Below are 17,707 nucleotides of genomic sequence, written 5' to 3' on the forward strand. Positions count from 1 at the left end.
CTTGGAGCCCTTATTTTGAAGAAATTGCACTAAAAGTATTTTTTTAAAAGTAGATAGAATTCAAAGGATAATTATGAAATTAAATATTTTGATGTCTTCAAAAGTAGTTATTCTAATATCTTCATATTTAATACAATAGTATATATATATATATATATATATATATATATATATATATATATATATATATATATATATGTGTGTGTGTGTGTTACTTAATTAATAATTAAACTTGAATAATATATAGTAACTAGTTTGATAACTCAATATGAAACCAAATTGAATCTACATAGATAGAAAGATGATGTTTTTGAGTTTTTTTAAAAATAGATTGTTTAGACTGTCTAGTCTTCGTTTAGAGGGCTCAAAATTTGTCTAAACGGTCGTTTAATTTAATATATAATTTTTTTTTAACTTTTAAAAGTTTAATTTTTTAAAAAATTTTGACATATTTTGCAATCAGTTTTTATCGAATAAAAAAGAGAAATATGTTATTGATTTTGAGTTGAATCCCATATAGAAAAATTATTTGAGAAATATAGAAATGAATAAGAAAAATTATATATTTTAGTAAAAAACCGTCTGAGCATCTAAACATCGGTTGATTTCATCCTACATATAGGGGCATTACTCACATGATAGAATCAAGAGCCCAAATTTAGTCACACATACACGGAGGTCTACTAATTTTTTTTAAAATCAAATATGTGTGTGAATCTTGTCCATCCAAATAATGTGGAGACAGTATCTCCTTAAGTAGTTTTAAAATGAAAAAACTTCTTCTATCACTAATTTAGCTAAAAAGAAAACATTTATAGGTTTCATAAGGGAAAATAATTTAGTAAATTTATTCTATATGTTTGTTTTTTTTACACATATATTATTTAATTTTGAATCCCACATATTTCGATTTTTATAAATAATTTAATCCGAGTATTTCAAATTCCCCTTAAATTTTAATTATAACACCGCGTGGTCGAGCCCTAGAGCCAAGAACATGCCCGAGAACATAATCACCATCAACGACATGGAGGAAGAAGATGAAGATGCCAGTACTACCAAGGCGTCGGAATGCGCCGTGGCTAGTCGGAACGATAGGCGGAAGGTGGCGAAGAAGGAGAAGAGGAAGAAAAAGAGGAAGGATACGGCGGTGATTGCGCGCCAAGAGGAGGAGGCTCGGCTCAACGATCCGGACGAGCAGTTACGTCTCCAAGCCGAGCAAGAGATGGAGAAGAAGAGAACCGAGAATGAAAGGAGGGAGTTCGAGGAGAGAGAGAGGATGATTCAGGAAGCGTGGGCGAGAAAGCGTGCTATAGAAGAAGAAAAGGAAGAGATGAGAAGAAAAGACTGCGAAGAACAACAATCGAGGCTAATTGAGGTCACACCTCTTACTCCTTATTTGCTGTTTTCTTATCACCATTCATTTCACGACTATTTGTATGCTGCAGTCTGCATGCGTTATTTGGAACAGCGATTCTGAAATTTTTGCTTATGTCTTAATTCTATGACTCCTATCTGACATAGACGGAGATAGGGTGATTTGTTATAACGTTTAGGCTGATTTTTTGGGTACATATATTGGTAGCTAGTTATTAAATGAGTTACAATCAGTTGCTATGCTAAGAGCGAGATGAGCTGGAAGTTAGTGAGTTCAGACAAGCCAGGGGGTCAGATGGAGCTACATTGAAGGAGATAGCTTTATAGTAAATGGAAGCGCCTGATAGAGCTTGATAATAGGCCAGAAAGAACGTGGTGTTGGATTCGTTTGATGAATCATAAAGTGGTCCAACAATTTATTTAAACTTAGTAAGTTTGTGAAATTGTGTTGTATAGAACAGAGAAACCTCCAAATTTCAAGAAATATTCTACTTATGTTGTCAAAGAGACTTTATATAAAGTTTCAAGGCAGTTGTATGATGTTAATTTTTGGCTTACGGGACTAAAAATGGTTCAGATGGTTAATTTTGGGTTTATGGGACTAAATATGTTCAGATGCCTGAGTTATCCGTCTTACCGTGCTTACAATGTCATTGGAATCACGTATAACTGTAACCTATTACTTAATTTGCCTGCTATGGCATTTTTTGTAAATCTACATCCTCACTTGTCTCCCTACGTTTGAAGTTGGGTGTTGGCAATCGGGCTGTACTTTTATTAATAAGTGTGTTTTGCCATCAGGTTGGATATGAGAATGAAGTCGATGAAGGTGAATACGAGTACGTGGAAGAAGGGACACCTGAAATTATATGGCAAGGAAACGAGATTATTGTCAAAAAGAAAAAAATAAGAGTGAAAAAGAAAGACCCTGAGCATCAGATAGTGAAAGAGGTTTTACTTTTTCCTGTTCATGCTCCATTTTTCCTACTATTTCTACTTTCTAAATGGGCAAGTGTTTGGAATCTTCATAATATAGGACCCCAACAGACCTACATCAAACCCCCTTCCTCCACAATCCGAAGCGTTTGCTGATTATAAGAGTGCATCAGTTCCTTCCGCTCAACAGCTACTAGAAAGTTTTGCTCAACAAACTCCAAATTTTGGGACGGAGCAGGTAGGATTAAGTGTCTTATCAAGTTCACTGTATCTATAATTTAGAACACAATCATTTTGTACATTCTTTGGCACCAATTGTAGCTCATCCCTAATTATCGGTTTGGCAGGATAAAGCTCATTGTCCTTTCCATCTCAAAACAGGGGCTTGTCGGTTTGGCTCACGTTGCAGCAGAATTCACTTTTACCCTGATAAGTCCTGCACCTTTCTTATCAAGAACATGTACAATGGCCCTGGACTAGCATGGGAGCAGGATGAAGTGCTTGAGGTCTGTTAATGAAGCCTTCACACGACTCCAGTATCCTGATATCAAGTCACACTCATGTGTACTATTTGACAATTCCTTGAATGAAGTACAACTATTCTCCCCAAAAAATTTTTCCCAAGAGAAACAACTTGAAACTTTTCCAGTCTCGCTTTAAACTTTGAACCAGACATCTAGCATCAACGATCGTGGTATATCACGGTTATCACCTGTTTCTATGATACCCTTTTACCCTTTTTCTACTTGAATAAAAAGATATCCCTGCTTCAACCACGAGTTTGAGTGTATTTTTTTATTTGAGCAATTTTTTTCTGAAAAGCCAAAATCTTTGTGCCACAGAACATAGTTGTGAAAAGCGCTCGCCTCGCTCGCTTAAGCGCGAAGCGAGGCGAGGCGACCTGTCTGCGCTTCGGATTGTCCAGAAGCGCAGCAGGTGGACCAAGCGCACGCTTGAGTGCGCTTGGCCTGAGAAATTTTAAGCGATGCTATTGCGCTTCAGCCCAGTTATGTTTTTTAAATTTTTTCCAAGTCAAAATTTAGCCCAAGTCCAGCTCCAAAGGTAAGCCCAGCCCATTTATATGAAAATCCCTATCCTTCCTTACGTTGTCTGCCTCTGCTGAAGTCCCCTGTTGCATTTGTGCGTGAGTCTTCTCTGCCTCTACCTTGCCGCCGCCGCCTCCGCCGCCCCTTCTCATTTGCTACAGTTGGTAAACCACTAAAGGTCTAAACCCTAATTTTAGGAATTTTAGTTTAAAATTACAAAATTGTGTTATTTATTTTTAATAATATAATAGGTGGTTTGTTTTTATATTTCAGTATTTAAACATTTTCAAAGACTTTTTATTTTATTTTGATTTTTTTGATAATATTTTGTTTATTGCGCTTTTTCCCGTAAAGCGTGCGCTTCGCTTTGCGCTTTGCGCTTGAAGCCCCAAGACACTTGGGCGCTTTTTTGCGCCTCGCGCTTTTGACAACTATGCCACAGAATGAAAAGTGGCTGATAAAATAGTGAAAAGACACCCATGCGTTCTTACTTTTCACCCCTAAACCCTTGTCATTAGCTAGATTTTATTGTTTGATTTGCATATAGAGTTCTGCTTTATTAATTCCATACATACGCTCGCCATTTCATGCAATTCACGAAGTTTCTGAGTGTTAGTGGGTTTGTGGTTGGTTTCATGATAGCTGTTATTTTCTATATTTTATTAGTTGTAAATTTAGTAAAAATAATGTTTGTCGCTGTTGGTGAACTCAAAGCTTTGACTTTATTAAATTAGAGCGATGTCCAGAATGAAAGAAGGAATGTTTAAAAATGAAAGAAGGTTCATACTTCGGATGATGGAAGGGTTTTCTTGAAGTCTTGAGATATAAATTATTTGTATCCTTTGTGTTCAGCAGTGAGCATCTATCTTTGCGTGTGAAATGAAGGCTGCTTGTGTTTTAGACTTGCGACAACCTCTTACTCTTTATTTGTTGATTTTGTCTTCTGCTTAGCATCATTTTTTGGCATTTATAGTTGATCAGCATGCATCAGTGGACTTATTGACTTATTTCTTGTATCTACATGTGACAATTGACGTTTTGGTGTTCTTTATCTGCTTCACGACTTCTTAAAATAATCATAATGAGTTCCTTAATTACTTCTAGTGTAATGTGGAGCTTCTATTTCTGGGATGTTGGACTTCTCCTGTCGGTAGATGTAACTTCTTAAGGTTTGAGCTTGAATAAATGAAGGATATGGTCTTATCTATATGCCTTAGTGAAGATTTACATAATCTTTGATTTAAGTGTTTTTGCAAACCAATTGCTTTATTATGCCTATTACTATTTCAGGTAAATATGTGCATAAGAATCAGATCTCCTAGTTAAAGACAGAGTCTAGGCAAGTTGTTAGCTGAATGAGCTAAATTTACACAAAGTAAACTGTGTTAACTAGGAATCATAATTCGTATGAGCCTAATTATAGTGGCTGCGTGAGGAAGAAATTATTGTCAAACTTTGTGTTGGCTGAGGATTGTATTTTGAATTGTGAGCTGCATTTATTTGTGTTTTTTTTATAAAGAGTGATATTTCAAATTTAAATTAATTGCATTATTTTTTTATTATTCTCTCTCTGTGCTGTAAGTAGATGGAAATTATTGGCCTTTTTTTTAACAATTTGGTATTGTTCGGTTGGTGTTAAAGGATAGTTAAATAATCGACAATTTAAATGAATTTGAGTGATAGATAGTTTCATTGAAAAGAGAGAATAATTTGAGATAATTATTTATTAATGGAGGGATAATTTTTATTTTTTTTCTTATTTGAGAATTTTTCCCTTATTATTAAATTATTTTTTAATATTCAAATTCATTCTATTTATCTTCCTTTTAGTTGGTTCTCATGCACAGAATGATGATTAAATGCTGGTTCCATTCTTCGTCTATTTCTCCGTCACATGGATATTGTTTCTTCTTTCATCTCCATTTACAAATCACTCAAAGTCGAGATCACTATTTTTCTGACTTTCTCTCTTTTGGAATTAGGTCACATAATTATAATTATATTTCTAGCATTTACAAATTTTTACCAACAATTTCATCACTAACATCGAGAGGATGTTGCTGCTAATATGAAGATGCCAATGAATTCAAGATAACATACAGCTGTGGGCGGCCACTTACCTTATTGTGCCTTTTTTGAGATTATAGTTTATATTTAAAATTGGGCCGTAAAAATCATTGGTGAACTAAGTGGGGCAACCGTCCTTGAAAAAATTCACCTCATTTTCTTTTGGTTTGTGTTATGCACTTTTTTATTTTCGAATTTACAGAAAAAAATTGTACAATACCTGCGAAATATTATGTACCAAAAATCACCGCCAACACTTCATCATCTTATACCATCGCCCTCATCATCTTATGCCATCGCTGCCATAATCATCCTCACTTTGCCTCTACTATTCTGCCATTTGAGGAATGAAATTTTGTAAAATAATGAAGATAGTGGCATTTTTGTAATTTGCTTCTAATTCATAAGTTTGGTCTAACAGAGTAGATCATGCATTTAAGAATTTCCTCTTATGTGTGCGGGCACTGGAGTGCGTTTTTGCTCAAAATGATGGTTACTTTTGACACGAAGAGTCTTGGCATGCAATTTTTTTATAATTTGGCTCATCAAGTATGCATTTTGTCTTGGTTTGCAACTGCGCACTCATGTATTTAACCACATTTCTGTACAATCGACCCATCCTTTTTCCTTTATTTTTCCAGTATACAGATGAAGAGGTTGAACGTGCTTATGAAGAGTTTTATGAAGATGTGCATACTGAATTTCTGAAATTTGGGGAGATGGTGAATTTCAAGGTATCCATCTATTCATGCTTGACAGAAAGTTATCTTCTGTTAATAAATTTCCTGTCTGCATGATGCTTGATATGAACAATATTTAAGTAGATTCATTAGACCTTGGCATTATGAACTTTTAGTTAATGTTGCAAAGTAGGTTTTAGGTCGAGGATGGTGACATTTACTCTGAAGCAATTGTTCATCTTGCAAGCGATCTCAACCTTGATGCATGACAAACTAGTAGATTTGTCTCAGGTGTGCAGAAATGGTTCGTCTCATTTACGAGGAAATGTGTACGTGCACTATAAGAACTTAGATTCTGCTGAGCTGGCTTATTATTCAGTAAATGGTCGTTACTTTGGAGGAAAACAGGTATTAATTATTCTTTTCATGTAAAGCAAATTTCCTGTGATGCTAGTTTTTATGAAGGAAAATGCTACCTGGACTTCCTGATGATATATTGGAACTTGTGGTGTTAATATTTCGAGGGCCTTATTTTATAGCTCTTGAAGCAAATAAAGGAGTGCAGTCTCATTTGTTAACTATTATGCCCTTTGTTACCTGTAGACCATAAATATATAAAAATTCCTTGGTTTTTAATTTGGGTGGGTCATACACAAACTTATTACGAATCCTACACCTCTTTCTTTCTTTGGATCTGTATACCTTCTCTTTTTATTATTATTTCCCAAATTTGATTCTTTAAATGCTATTTCTGTTGCTTACATTTGTTGTCAAAGTTGCAATGCGAGTTTGTTGGAGTAACGAAGTGGAAGGTTGCCATCTGTGGAGAATTTATGAAATCTAAGTTCACGGTACATTTAATACCTTCCTGCCCAATTTTGATTTTTTCACTCCTAAATTTTTTTTTGTTCCCTCCACTGGGAGATGCATTTTTTTGTTATTTTGTTGATACTTGTACAGTTATCCTGCATATCTTATACATTTTCTCTTTAGACATGTTCACGTGGAATGGCTTGCAATTTTATCCACTGCTTTCGTAATCCTGGTGGAGATTATGAATGGGCTGATTGGGATAAACCACCTCCAAAATTTTGGATGAAGAAGATGGCTTCTTTGTTTGGTTATTCTGATGAATCTGCATACAGCAAGCAGTCCCAGGAAGGAAGCCCAAGGTTGTATAGGGATGCCAGCAAACGTTCAGCAGATGATACAGAGAGGTGTGTTTTGTTGTTAACACTAAAATTGGAGTGAAAATAATTTAAATTTTATTTTAGAGCATTTTCCCCTTAAATTACCAAAATTAAAATAAAATCATCAACAAGGAACTATACTTCATGGCAATGGAGTCTTGCTCAACAAGTATGTTCCGATAGCTCGGCGCCGCACCAAATAGCCACCTATGAACAGATTGCAGGCTGTACAAACCATATAGACCTAGAAAACCTCAAGAAAGACAAATAGAATGGAAATTTTTCTCTACTGTATGAGATTAAGTGGAAAATAGCTATTAGTTACCCGGGAAAATCAAGGATCTTGCAAGATCACGCGGATGAGATATGGAGGGTAAGGAAGGGTGAATTCGAGATTGTGGGGGTGAACTGTGGAGTGAATATTGTTTTATATGGTTGTATACATTGTGTCTTGTATGGTTGAAAAGGAATAAGGATTACGTGGTGAGGAACAAAATAACTTAGGTTCGAGTTTGGTGAAAAATATTTGAGATGAGCTCTGCCAATTCATATTTGAAATTTGAATCCTGCCAATTCGATTAATTTGCATGCCTGTAACTTTTATAAATCATTATAGATACGAGATTCTTGATGTTTCTTACCTTGTGAATGGTTTTATAATTTGTTAGTTGTTACAGCTTTACCTCTGGCTTAGAAAATTATTGTTTTCTGGTTTCACACACAAATTTGTTGAAGTTATTTAGTTTCTTACAGACATCACTCGTGGAGATTGCGATCAAAAGAAAGTGGTTATTCTAGAAGTTCAAGAAATTACTCGGAGTCTTATACCCAGAGGAGCACACATCAGCAGCAGCGTAGAAGCTCTGACAGAAAGCAGATAGAATTTCTTGATGAGAAACCTTCTGACAAAATGTTATTTTCAAGACTGAATTACAGTAAGAACTCATCTAGTGATAGTGAATCGGATAGAGATTGGTTGGACAGGGGATTTAGAGACAAGCTTGATGGAAGCTCCAGAAAAAGGAATCGAGTGCACACCACTAAAAAGTTGGAATCTCAAGGTCATCAATGTGATGGGAAGAGGACATGTGAGACCATTTACAGTGCGAACTGCAAATATGCAAAAAAAAATACGGAACACGGGGATAGAAGACATAGAACCCAAGATGAAGGTCGTGCTGCTAGTTCAGTAGGAGATTTGTCAGATGAAGACAGTTATAATATAACAAGCGAAAGTGGTAGGATTATTCCAAGGCAACAAAAAAAGTTGTCAGAAGCACCAGATGATCACCGGGATGGGAGAAGCAAACCTTATGAAAGAGACGTGGATAGTGATTGTTCGAGTGGGGAAAGGGGGACATATTCTCCACACATCCACAACAAGAAGTCTTCAAGGTCTGTTAATTGTGAGGTATTTGAAGATGATGGGCCCCCGCTCACGATAAATAGTCCAAGTAACCTAATGGACTCTGCGACTCGGGAAAATTTGGGCAGACAGGATGAAGAAGTTGAGGCAGATAATGAGGCATGCGGTAATCGAGCTTGGAGGTTTAGATCGCCTGATAATTGGAAAAATACCGCCATAAAAGATACTGGGAAACCGGGATATGTCAAATTTGAGAAACTGTCTTTTAATCACGCTGAGAAATTGAAAAGAAAGCGAGATGGAGACAAGAGTCGAGCGCTGGATCACAATGGGAGGAGGTCGCATCCTCTCGCATTCAGCATTGATGAAAATTTTGACAAGATAGGCCGTTGGGAGCCGGACGAAGTTGGTTAAGTAGGGCACCGATTATTAATTTGGCAAAAACCCGTTGGCAATGATCTTGTGTTATAAGCAAGACATTTTGCCACGTTAAGAGTTAGATATTATGCCGGAACACAACCCAGCTCATGTTAGGACCACATCTCCAGGAATCTTCGGTCCAAATTGTTATTTTACTTGCTTTGAGCACATGATTTTTTTTCTTACCGTATGATATAGGTTGCATTATTGATTATTCCAAAATATTCGGACCCAGCTGTGGAAATACTAGTTTCTCCCTTAACTGGAAGGGTACTTCGGTATTGATAGATTATAACCCACACCATCAACGTTTCCAACCGCATCTATATCACGAGAATATCATTACGTCACACGGTTGGGTTGTGATACGCTCGGCGCTGTGGAAGGTGGGCGATCAAAACTTGGCTTAAAGTGATTATCGAGTATAGTATACTATCTCTCTGACGATGAAATGACACGATAACATGATACAAAAATTACGCTTTCAAATATTTTTCTATTCGCGTTATAACTCATTTGACGCAACGCAATCGTAACAAGCCATTCCCTCAACTGATGAGCATATCTCAATCCTCATCTAAGATCTTAGGACACCACTTGGATCTAAACAAGTAAGCACTCGATGATTTCCTCTCTCAACACACTAGCACAATACAATCCTAACCCATAAGAAACCGCTTTTCTATGCTAATAAGTAACAACATAAAATACAAAAACTTGTGCATCCCCAGCATATATCTCCTCAGCAACCACGAATGAACCAGCCAAAGCACTCGTGCACAACATCACAGCTAGCTGGTTAACAAAGTTGATATTCATTTCATTTGCTGACTGTCTTTCTATCCCGTAAATTCTAAAATTGAACAATTTTCAACTTCATTGCAAGTTATAGAGAAGCAGGAATGAATCAGCAGCCAGATCCCACGGTTGAAGATTGTTCTTCAGCACCAATGTCAGCTTCTGACAGGAGTTTGGAAGATTTAACTTCATTTAGAGAGAGTTTTATCTTGGGCGAAAGTTTCTTGGCCTCCTCCGCTGTGTAGATGTATATTTTCTTAACCATCATGCAGAATTCACTAGAACAGTTCGAAAAAATCAAACATGATATTAGCATTTTAAGAAGCGTACCCTTGTATGAGAAGCCAAAAGCCATAAAATAGCATGTAATTTTAAATAACACTCGATAAGATTGTCTTTTGGGTAGGAGTTATACTGTCAGACTTAAGTGAAAGTTGTATAGAGATACCATAAATGAATTATGTAAGTATGAATGGCAACACATAATGTCAGTGGTGTGACTAGTGTCGACTTCTGTTCGAGCATTTGGATACCTGTAATAAAGTTCCAAACTATCCTAACGAATGCAAAATATTACATAATCTGAAGAAAATAAACATAAAATGAACTCAAAAAAGAGAGAAGCAAATTCAACTCAACTGCCAAGGATCATCTCCAACCATCATCATGTCATCCTCATTATCTGTGTAGACAACCAGCCATTTCTTTGCTGAACCAGAAAGTTCCCCTTTGATTTCAAAAATCTCTTCAAATTTCTCAAGTAAATCCTCGTAGCCATCAATCCTGGTCAAATCTACAGCCCTTCCAACTGCAATGCCTTGCATGTGAACCTACAGAAAATAGGAACGCACTTAACCAACCCATTTCCACAAGGGTTTTTTAACGCAAATAGGAAACTGTTAAAAGGCAGCAATCTGAACAAACCTTTGATTTCCCTATTCCTCACATCTAGAATCATTTAAATACAGAAATCTTAACCGACGTCAAATATACCTTGGTGCAGCTTCTGATTTGCTTGTTGTGTGGCTCAAGGGAAGATCTCAAGCCTGACCTGTCAGGTTCAGAAGTCACTAAGGGAAGATCGGTCAGGTTGCAGCTTGATGGCTCTGCCTCTGAATTTTGCTTCAATTCAGTATCCAGGGGAGCATGAGTATTCGCAACAGCTGCTGCTCCAATTCTTGCTGGTGAACTGTCTCCGAAGGTTGAATGGTCCAGCAATTCAATCCCAAACAGCCTGTAGCCATTAGCATGTTTCTTTTCACTAACAGGTGCGAATGACTCTGCAGGGGTTTCAAAATTCGGCTGGTATATTATTGAATTGCTCGAAACTGGCAGCAAATTTCTATTGTAATTTGACGTCTTGAGTAGGCTGCCAGGACTAAATTTAGTAGATCGATGAATATCTGGTCCAGGTTCCGGATCATGGTAAGACAATGCTGAAGGGGAGTCAGAAGGTGATTTCCACGTACCTTTCGGGTTCAGGAATAATTAATATTTTTAGGAAAAGAATGCACTCAAGCATTATTTAACTAACATCATCAGAGAAATATGGACAATACCGAATGGATTAAGATCTTGCCAAGATGAAATCACAACAGGCGGCCGGGTCCGTTTATTTCTTTGTTGGATCTGTGACGTGGGAGAAGTTGCTGCAGTAAGTGGTTCTATATCCCAAGGTGAAACTCTATCAGGACGCAAAACCAGCGACGGTTCATCCCACTGGACCTGGAGACATGCAATGAATCAGGAAAGCTATTAATTTATAATCCAATTGCAAAACTCCAATCATACAGATAAGACGTAAAAGGGCAGGAATATTCTGCTTGTGAGGGGGCCAAATCACATAGAAATGGACCACCTGCTGATTTATAGTAACGGTTTACCTTCAACGATCTCCATTCTGAATCAGGCCATGTAGACGTAGAATTATCCTCAACACCAACAATTGTCCCACTAAACCTGTACGCATTCATGATTTTTAAAATCATCATGGAAAACAACTAATTTTACTTCTCTAAACTCAAAATTGAATCCGCGAAAAAACTCGCCTTCTTTCTGGAACCTCTTCACCCTCAAACTTCATCTTAAACCTCATCCCCACCGACAGTTTATGATTTCGAGCTTCAAGATACTTGTTTAAACTTACAATGAATTCTGATCGACTGGTCCTGGTCACAAAAGGTTCCAAATTTAAAAACTATCCTCCAGAAAGCCATCATAACGATAGGAAATGAAATATGCATAAAGCCTAGACAAACTGATTAAGCAGTACAGCATTGCACAATCATTATGCATTACCCAAAAACTTCTCCCTACTAAGACTGTTTAAGGACTAGAAGAATAATAGTTGTTCTAAAGGTAGATTTCTTCAAGACTATGTTATTTATGTTGGTCAAAATGTCTCTTAGTTTACTGTAGAAACTTCTACGTTTCAAGGAAAAAATGCTTCACTTTAATGCTGAACAGGACTGTATAACATGTTTTATATCTAAAATCAATTACAATAATCGTTACCCAATCTCACAGAAAATACAACTGAAAATTCTCAAAAAATGTATCACTATAAGTAGGAAAAAAACCTGGGTTTATAAAAAACCGAAAAACGGCTCCTAGTGGATATGGCATGTGATGCAGTAGCAAGGACCCCCAAATGCATACTATGACTTGATATAACAGAAGATGGCATATTATTCAGCTGTCTCATGAGTCTACGCACTCCGACTCGAAGATCTCCGTTTTCTTCTCTACAAAAATTCATGAAACGACTGGTTGTTAGCAAAATCATTCAACAATATGGACCGACATTATTTTCAAAGTATCATACCTTAGAAAGATAAAAGCATCTCCAGCAACTAACTTTTTTGCACTAACGAAGACACTCCATCCGGTTGTCAGTAAGTGGCGCCTTGGTTGACCTGAAAATGACAAGTCAATGGGGTGTAATTTGTAAACATGATAAATTTACAGTCCGCCGGATGCCCCTATTTAAAAATGTCTTATGTCCTGATATAGACATATTTTTTTCCAAATGAAACATCGCTTTATAGGGCAGTAAGATTGCATTAAAGTCTAGTTTAAACTCTAATCTAAATCTCCAAATTAAGCTTTACTTTGGATTCTCGTAGGAAAGGTTATATAGCATAACAGGTCCACGCCAACCAGTACCCATAGTTTCCAAATTTTGATATTTGGTACCACAAAATAATGACGGACGCTAGTAGTGAATAGCAGATTAATCAAAAGGAGGTTTTTAGCAGGTGTTTTTGCTATCGAATCTTATATTCTAGGACATTCACCGTCTTCGCTGAGCAGCAACATATATTTCCACTCAAATAATCTTGCGATATTGATAAAAGAATATTTTGCATCCTTAAAAATTTTAAAATTGATTCATTTATGTTTGTAGTTCGCTCTATTATGAAACCAACTAAGGTTCCAACTAATTCAACATTTGGAATACAAGGATATATCAACTTCACAGAATGGGCAGCAAGCCATGTGCGTTACCATTTACAAGGTGAGGAGCGTGAAAACTCAAATTAAGCTAGATGCACAGAAGCAAGATTAAAAAAATGCATTATCCTAAAATTATAGTAATTAACTTCATATCTGCTCAACACAGTGTCACTAAAAAACAATGCCAATGCAATTTTACAGATAATACTAGATAATTGATATATTGGCAGTATGTCAAAGTACATAGAGATAGGTACACCTAAAAATTTCACAGGGTGCAAGGTTTGCATCTATTAAATATGATGAAATGGACTGGCTTCTGAGATGAATTGGTGTGATCCTGTCTAAAATTCTATCCATCAAACAGTTAAGATTCTAACCTCGGAAAATGTGGCGGAAATTCCACTGATTACCATGAAGATCAGAAGCAACCAACTCCTGCGAGGGTGGTTGCAGAGACATATCCTACAGTAAGATAACATTTTAAGCCCAGGAAACGAGAAGAAAATAAAATGCAGGGGATACTGAAAGCAAACGATTAAATTCTTACCAATGGAGGTAAACAATCATCTGCGTGCTTTCGTAAAACAGAAAACCCACCATGGGTGCTGGTATCAGAAGCAGTAAGAGTCTTGCAAAATGAACGAACACTACACCTTTGAGGTTCTGGTAAAGAAGGATCTGGGCTTGTGATCTCATTTGGCTAATCCACCAAACATAATAAAACAATAAACATTTGGGGTATTAGTAACCAACCAAGAGAATGTGCTAAAATTGAAAAAGATGCTATGGCATCAGATAAGTTTGATATGCATATATTGTCTTATAATTAAGTTTAAATCGTGAAATAAGTTCTGACATGGTTCATCATTAACCTCCTAGAAGAAAGGGCTGAACATAAATTACTCGAAACAACTTCAAATATTTGATCATATTCAAATAAAAATATGGACTCAGCCACTCTTGATTACTGTTGTGGTAAAAGAATGATATCCTGACCATTCCACCATCAGCCATGAGTTGCCTCAATATAGAACTAGTGTTTGTGATGAAATAACTCTTAGGCCAGGGAGCAGGGAAGCAAGAATTCCATCAATGAAAACTACCACAGTTCCTCAGGCAATTTTTCTGAAATACAAGTTTTTGCCACTATAAATACACTAAGTAGCTTCCCTCGACTAAATTCTTGATTGCAGTTCTAACTAGCACCATATATACAACACTAGAGTTGCAAGAACTGCTCAAATAAAAAGAACACATAAAAAGTTTAATAGTATCAAACAAGGGATTGATACATACATCTTGCTCAGGTATCAGTGTTATCTGTGCATATACCTCATCTGTCTCTTTTTCAGCCTACAATTCAGATGAGGAGTCAACAACAGAGTACACAATTGTAGGAATAAATTGAAAATTTGGTATCATCAAGCCACTTAAGGACAGATTTACACTTGATCCAGAAAAATATCTCAAGGAATCTCACCCGCAGCGAAACATTCATTACTTTGCAAAGGATTTTACTGGGTAAGTTGAATGAATGAAGTTGCTGATCCAACCCCTGATCGGTGGATGCTTCAAGCTAGATTATATCACAACATAAGTAAATAAGCACACAAAATACCCATATATGGAATTGACAAAATAGCCTAAAATATTACAGAAACAAACCTAAATCAGCTCTGAAACAAAAATGGGAAATTGAAAATGTCTGACATCTAAGCTATACAATAAAAAAAATTACCCTGAAAATGGAAATTGCATAAAAAGTAATGATGCGATTCATGCAGACTCTTGCAAGAATAATACCAGGAAAAGAGAAAATCTACCGGAATCCTGTCCATTTCGACGGAATGTTGACAAAAACCAAAGCACACACTCAAAAGAAAAAAATTAGGATAAGTGATAAATGGAAACAGCCCAACCTGTTCCATGTGACCTTCCAGAAAGTAATACACCCGTTCCCCTTCCTGAGGAAGGGTAACAAGGGGCCCAGCACAGGCATGCCACAGTTCTCTGTACAAAGCATCATTTGAGCCCCCTAAAATAGAATAACCATGATAAATTACCGTAACAGAAGGTATACCAAAAGGGTAAAAAAAATGACGCTGTCAATTTTACACCGCAGCAAAATATGAAAGAGCGACTTATTTCTATGGATGTTTTTCTCTTCAAAGATAATAGGTGAAGTATCCTTCTAATTGCACGATAATCAGCACATACAAGTACTAAAAATGGAATCTAGGAAAAGCAGTTTCCACACTATACTGGCTATTGGAATTTGGAACCAACCCCCCTGCTGCTGTTCCATCCAACATACAAGTTTCAACTCGCCTTTTTGTATAGCTCGGGGAAGAGGATGTGCTTCATGCTTCTTTGTCGCATATACAACATGGGCTGCTAATCTTTGGAGATAGAAATGAATCACTATTTAAGGACAAACAACGGAATAATAATGATGTACCATTTTTAGAAAATGACAGTGGATATTTGGGTTACAGCAATTGCCCAAAGATAGGATTATACTTATTAAGGTTCATGACTCTTTTGCACCAATTAGGAGTATCACACTTCCCCGAACGATCATACTCCATCGCACACCGAGGTACAAACATTTTGAAAGAAAGTACCATAATTAAATTTGACATCAACATAGCAAGGGGCAGCAATGCATGCAAATGTTACTAAGTAATATACAAAGACGAAACGGTAGAATCAGTGGATAAATTAAAATCCCAAGACTAAGTACAATCAAACTACTCAACATCAGATGAGTACTTTGCTTCATAATTCAAACCTGGGGGAGGCCCTCTGGCAAAATAATCTGCGGAAGGATGTGCCATGAGAACACCAACTCAAAATCTACTGCAGTATAGACGGCAAATATCAGGGTTTATTGTTGAATTCCTTCAACTAATGATGTACAAATCGCGTCACACTCACTGGATAATAACAACCAGTTACTTGATGTACCCCGTTATTACCTAATTATGAAAAATAAGAAATAAACTTACAAGCAGTTGATACCACAAATATATTAAAGTTCAGTTAAAATAAATTCCTCACCCACACTTTCTCATACGCTAATCAGAATATCACACGTAATAACCTTTAATACAAAGCAATAGCAGTTAAATCGTCCGTAATTCTTCCATAAAAAATACTTCTCAACCAGAAATAATAAGTTGACTGTCGTTGTCAAGCACGTTCCATAAAATAAAGAATGTATTTAGCTTCTAGCACTGTATAGAAAGATGATTCTTTCTTCCCTTGCATCCAAGAAAAGTTTAATTTTTCCATCGCATACAAGTGAAGGTCTAAAAAACATAAACAATTGAGAAAAACTAGAAAGACAACCTAGTTTTTTTTTTTTTTTAGAGACGCTACTTTTTCTTGACCAAGAAAATGGAAAACTAGTTCAAATTCAAGGTTCGTGTTAAAACAAACCAAACAAATCCAGACTCCATATTTACACTTCAAAGAGCTTTGAGATAAAATACGGGAACCATATGAATCCATCCAGATAACCAAACTATAGACGAATTATCCAAATCTTCAACATGCCCGCCTATCTGGACGAAGAAAAGTTTTATCCAGATTGGATAATCCTGCGTTTGAGCTTTCCATTTAATTCAAATCTCTTATCCGCAGCAAAGACAATCGCACTAACAAAGTTAATCGAAAAGCACATAATCCAACAAATTCAACACATACCGAAATCGCAGCTACCTTTTCCACCTCAACTTCGAGAATCAGCTCGCAACCCTATGAACATCCGCCGGTTCCATTATTTTCTACCAATCATGATAACCAGCATCCCCCCTTCCACCGAACTTGCGAGCACAAGACCAAATCTCAGCTCCGAATTTCTACAAATTCAGCTCCAATATCAAGACCACACGATAACCTCGGGGGGAAAAAGCGAAGATGAAAAATCAGAAAACAAGAGAGAGGAGGGAGAAACACGGAAGTCTTTTGCCCTGGATGAAGCAGACAATAATACTCAGAATCTCACTCTCTCTAAAATGTGTGAATATATTATATACACCGTCTGTATATCGATGTGTATCTTTTCTTTTCTTTTCTTTTCTTTTTTTAATTTAAGATGAGAAAATAGAAATTATGGAGCATCGATGGAGTATACGCACAAGGGAGTGCGCGATGTAGTGGGGAGAGGGGGACATCCAGGGACCAGGATTATGTTTGCCTTTCGGCCGCAAATCTCTTCTTAATCATTTCTGTTTAATGTTATGTTATCAATAACTAATCTCCTCATAGACTTAGTTTATTTTCACACATATTTTAAAAAAATATTAGATAAATACATTTTTTTAAATAAAATATCTATAATTATATTTAATTATGATGACATAT

General features: G+C 36.5%; 2 protein-coding genes across 9 annotated transcripts; one reads left to right on the forward strand and one right to left on the reverse strand.

Moving 5' to 3' along the window:
- Positions 1 to 950: 950 nt before the first annotated feature.
- LOC140842003 (uncharacterized) lies at positions 951 to 9,250 on the forward strand. The gene is made up of 9 exons (XM_073209788.1): positions 951 to 1,378; positions 2,179 to 2,328; positions 2,414 to 2,551; positions 2,661 to 2,819; positions 6,068 to 6,160; positions 6,398 to 6,514; positions 6,883 to 6,957; positions 7,100 to 7,323; positions 8,050 to 9,250. Exons 1-9 carry the CDS (start codon positions 998 to 1,000, stop codon positions 9,074 to 9,076), a joined length of 2,364 nt encoding a protein of 787 aa, XP_073065889.1. The 5' UTR covers positions 951 to 997; the 3' UTR covers positions 9,077 to 9,250.
- Positions 9,251 to 9,558: 308 nt separating this feature from the next.
- Positions 9,559 to 17,369, reverse strand: LOC140842004 (auxin response factor 1-like). Of its 8 annotated transcripts, none has more exons than XM_073209794.1 (16): positions 17,063 to 17,366; positions 16,277 to 16,317; positions 16,131 to 16,198; positions 15,259 to 15,374; positions 14,820 to 14,915; positions 14,636 to 14,692; positions 13,887 to 14,039; positions 13,717 to 13,801; positions 12,705 to 12,795; positions 12,460 to 12,624; positions 11,929 to 12,048; positions 11,764 to 11,839; positions 11,440 to 11,605; positions 10,874 to 11,349; positions 10,520 to 10,710; positions 9,559 to 10,158 (listed from the first exon to the last, which is right to left on the reverse strand). In XM_073209794.1, exons 3-16 carry the CDS (start codon positions 16,174 to 16,176, stop codon positions 9,990 to 9,992), a joined length of 2,007 nt encoding a protein of 668 aa, XP_073065895.1. In that variant the 5' UTR covers positions 16,177 to 16,198; positions 16,277 to 16,317; positions 17,063 to 17,366; the 3' UTR covers positions 9,559 to 9,989. The 8 variants fall into 8 exon arrangements, with proteins under 8 accessions (XP_073065895.1, XP_073065894.1, XP_073065898.1 ...); XM_073209793.1 differs by having other exon boundaries at positions 17,048 to 17,366; XM_073209797.1 differs by having other exon boundaries at positions 10,874 to 11,160; positions 16,131 to 16,317; positions 17,048 to 17,369.
- Between the last annotated feature and the right edge of the window lie 338 nt (positions 17,370 to 17,707).

This window comes from Primulina eburnea, chromosome 9 (assembly GCF_022965805.1).
Source record: "Primulina eburnea isolate SZY01 chromosome 9, ASM2296580v1, whole genome shotgun sequence".
Taxonomy (NCBI): domain Eukaryota; kingdom Viridiplantae; phylum Streptophyta; class Magnoliopsida; order Lamiales; family Gesneriaceae; genus Primulina; species Primulina eburnea.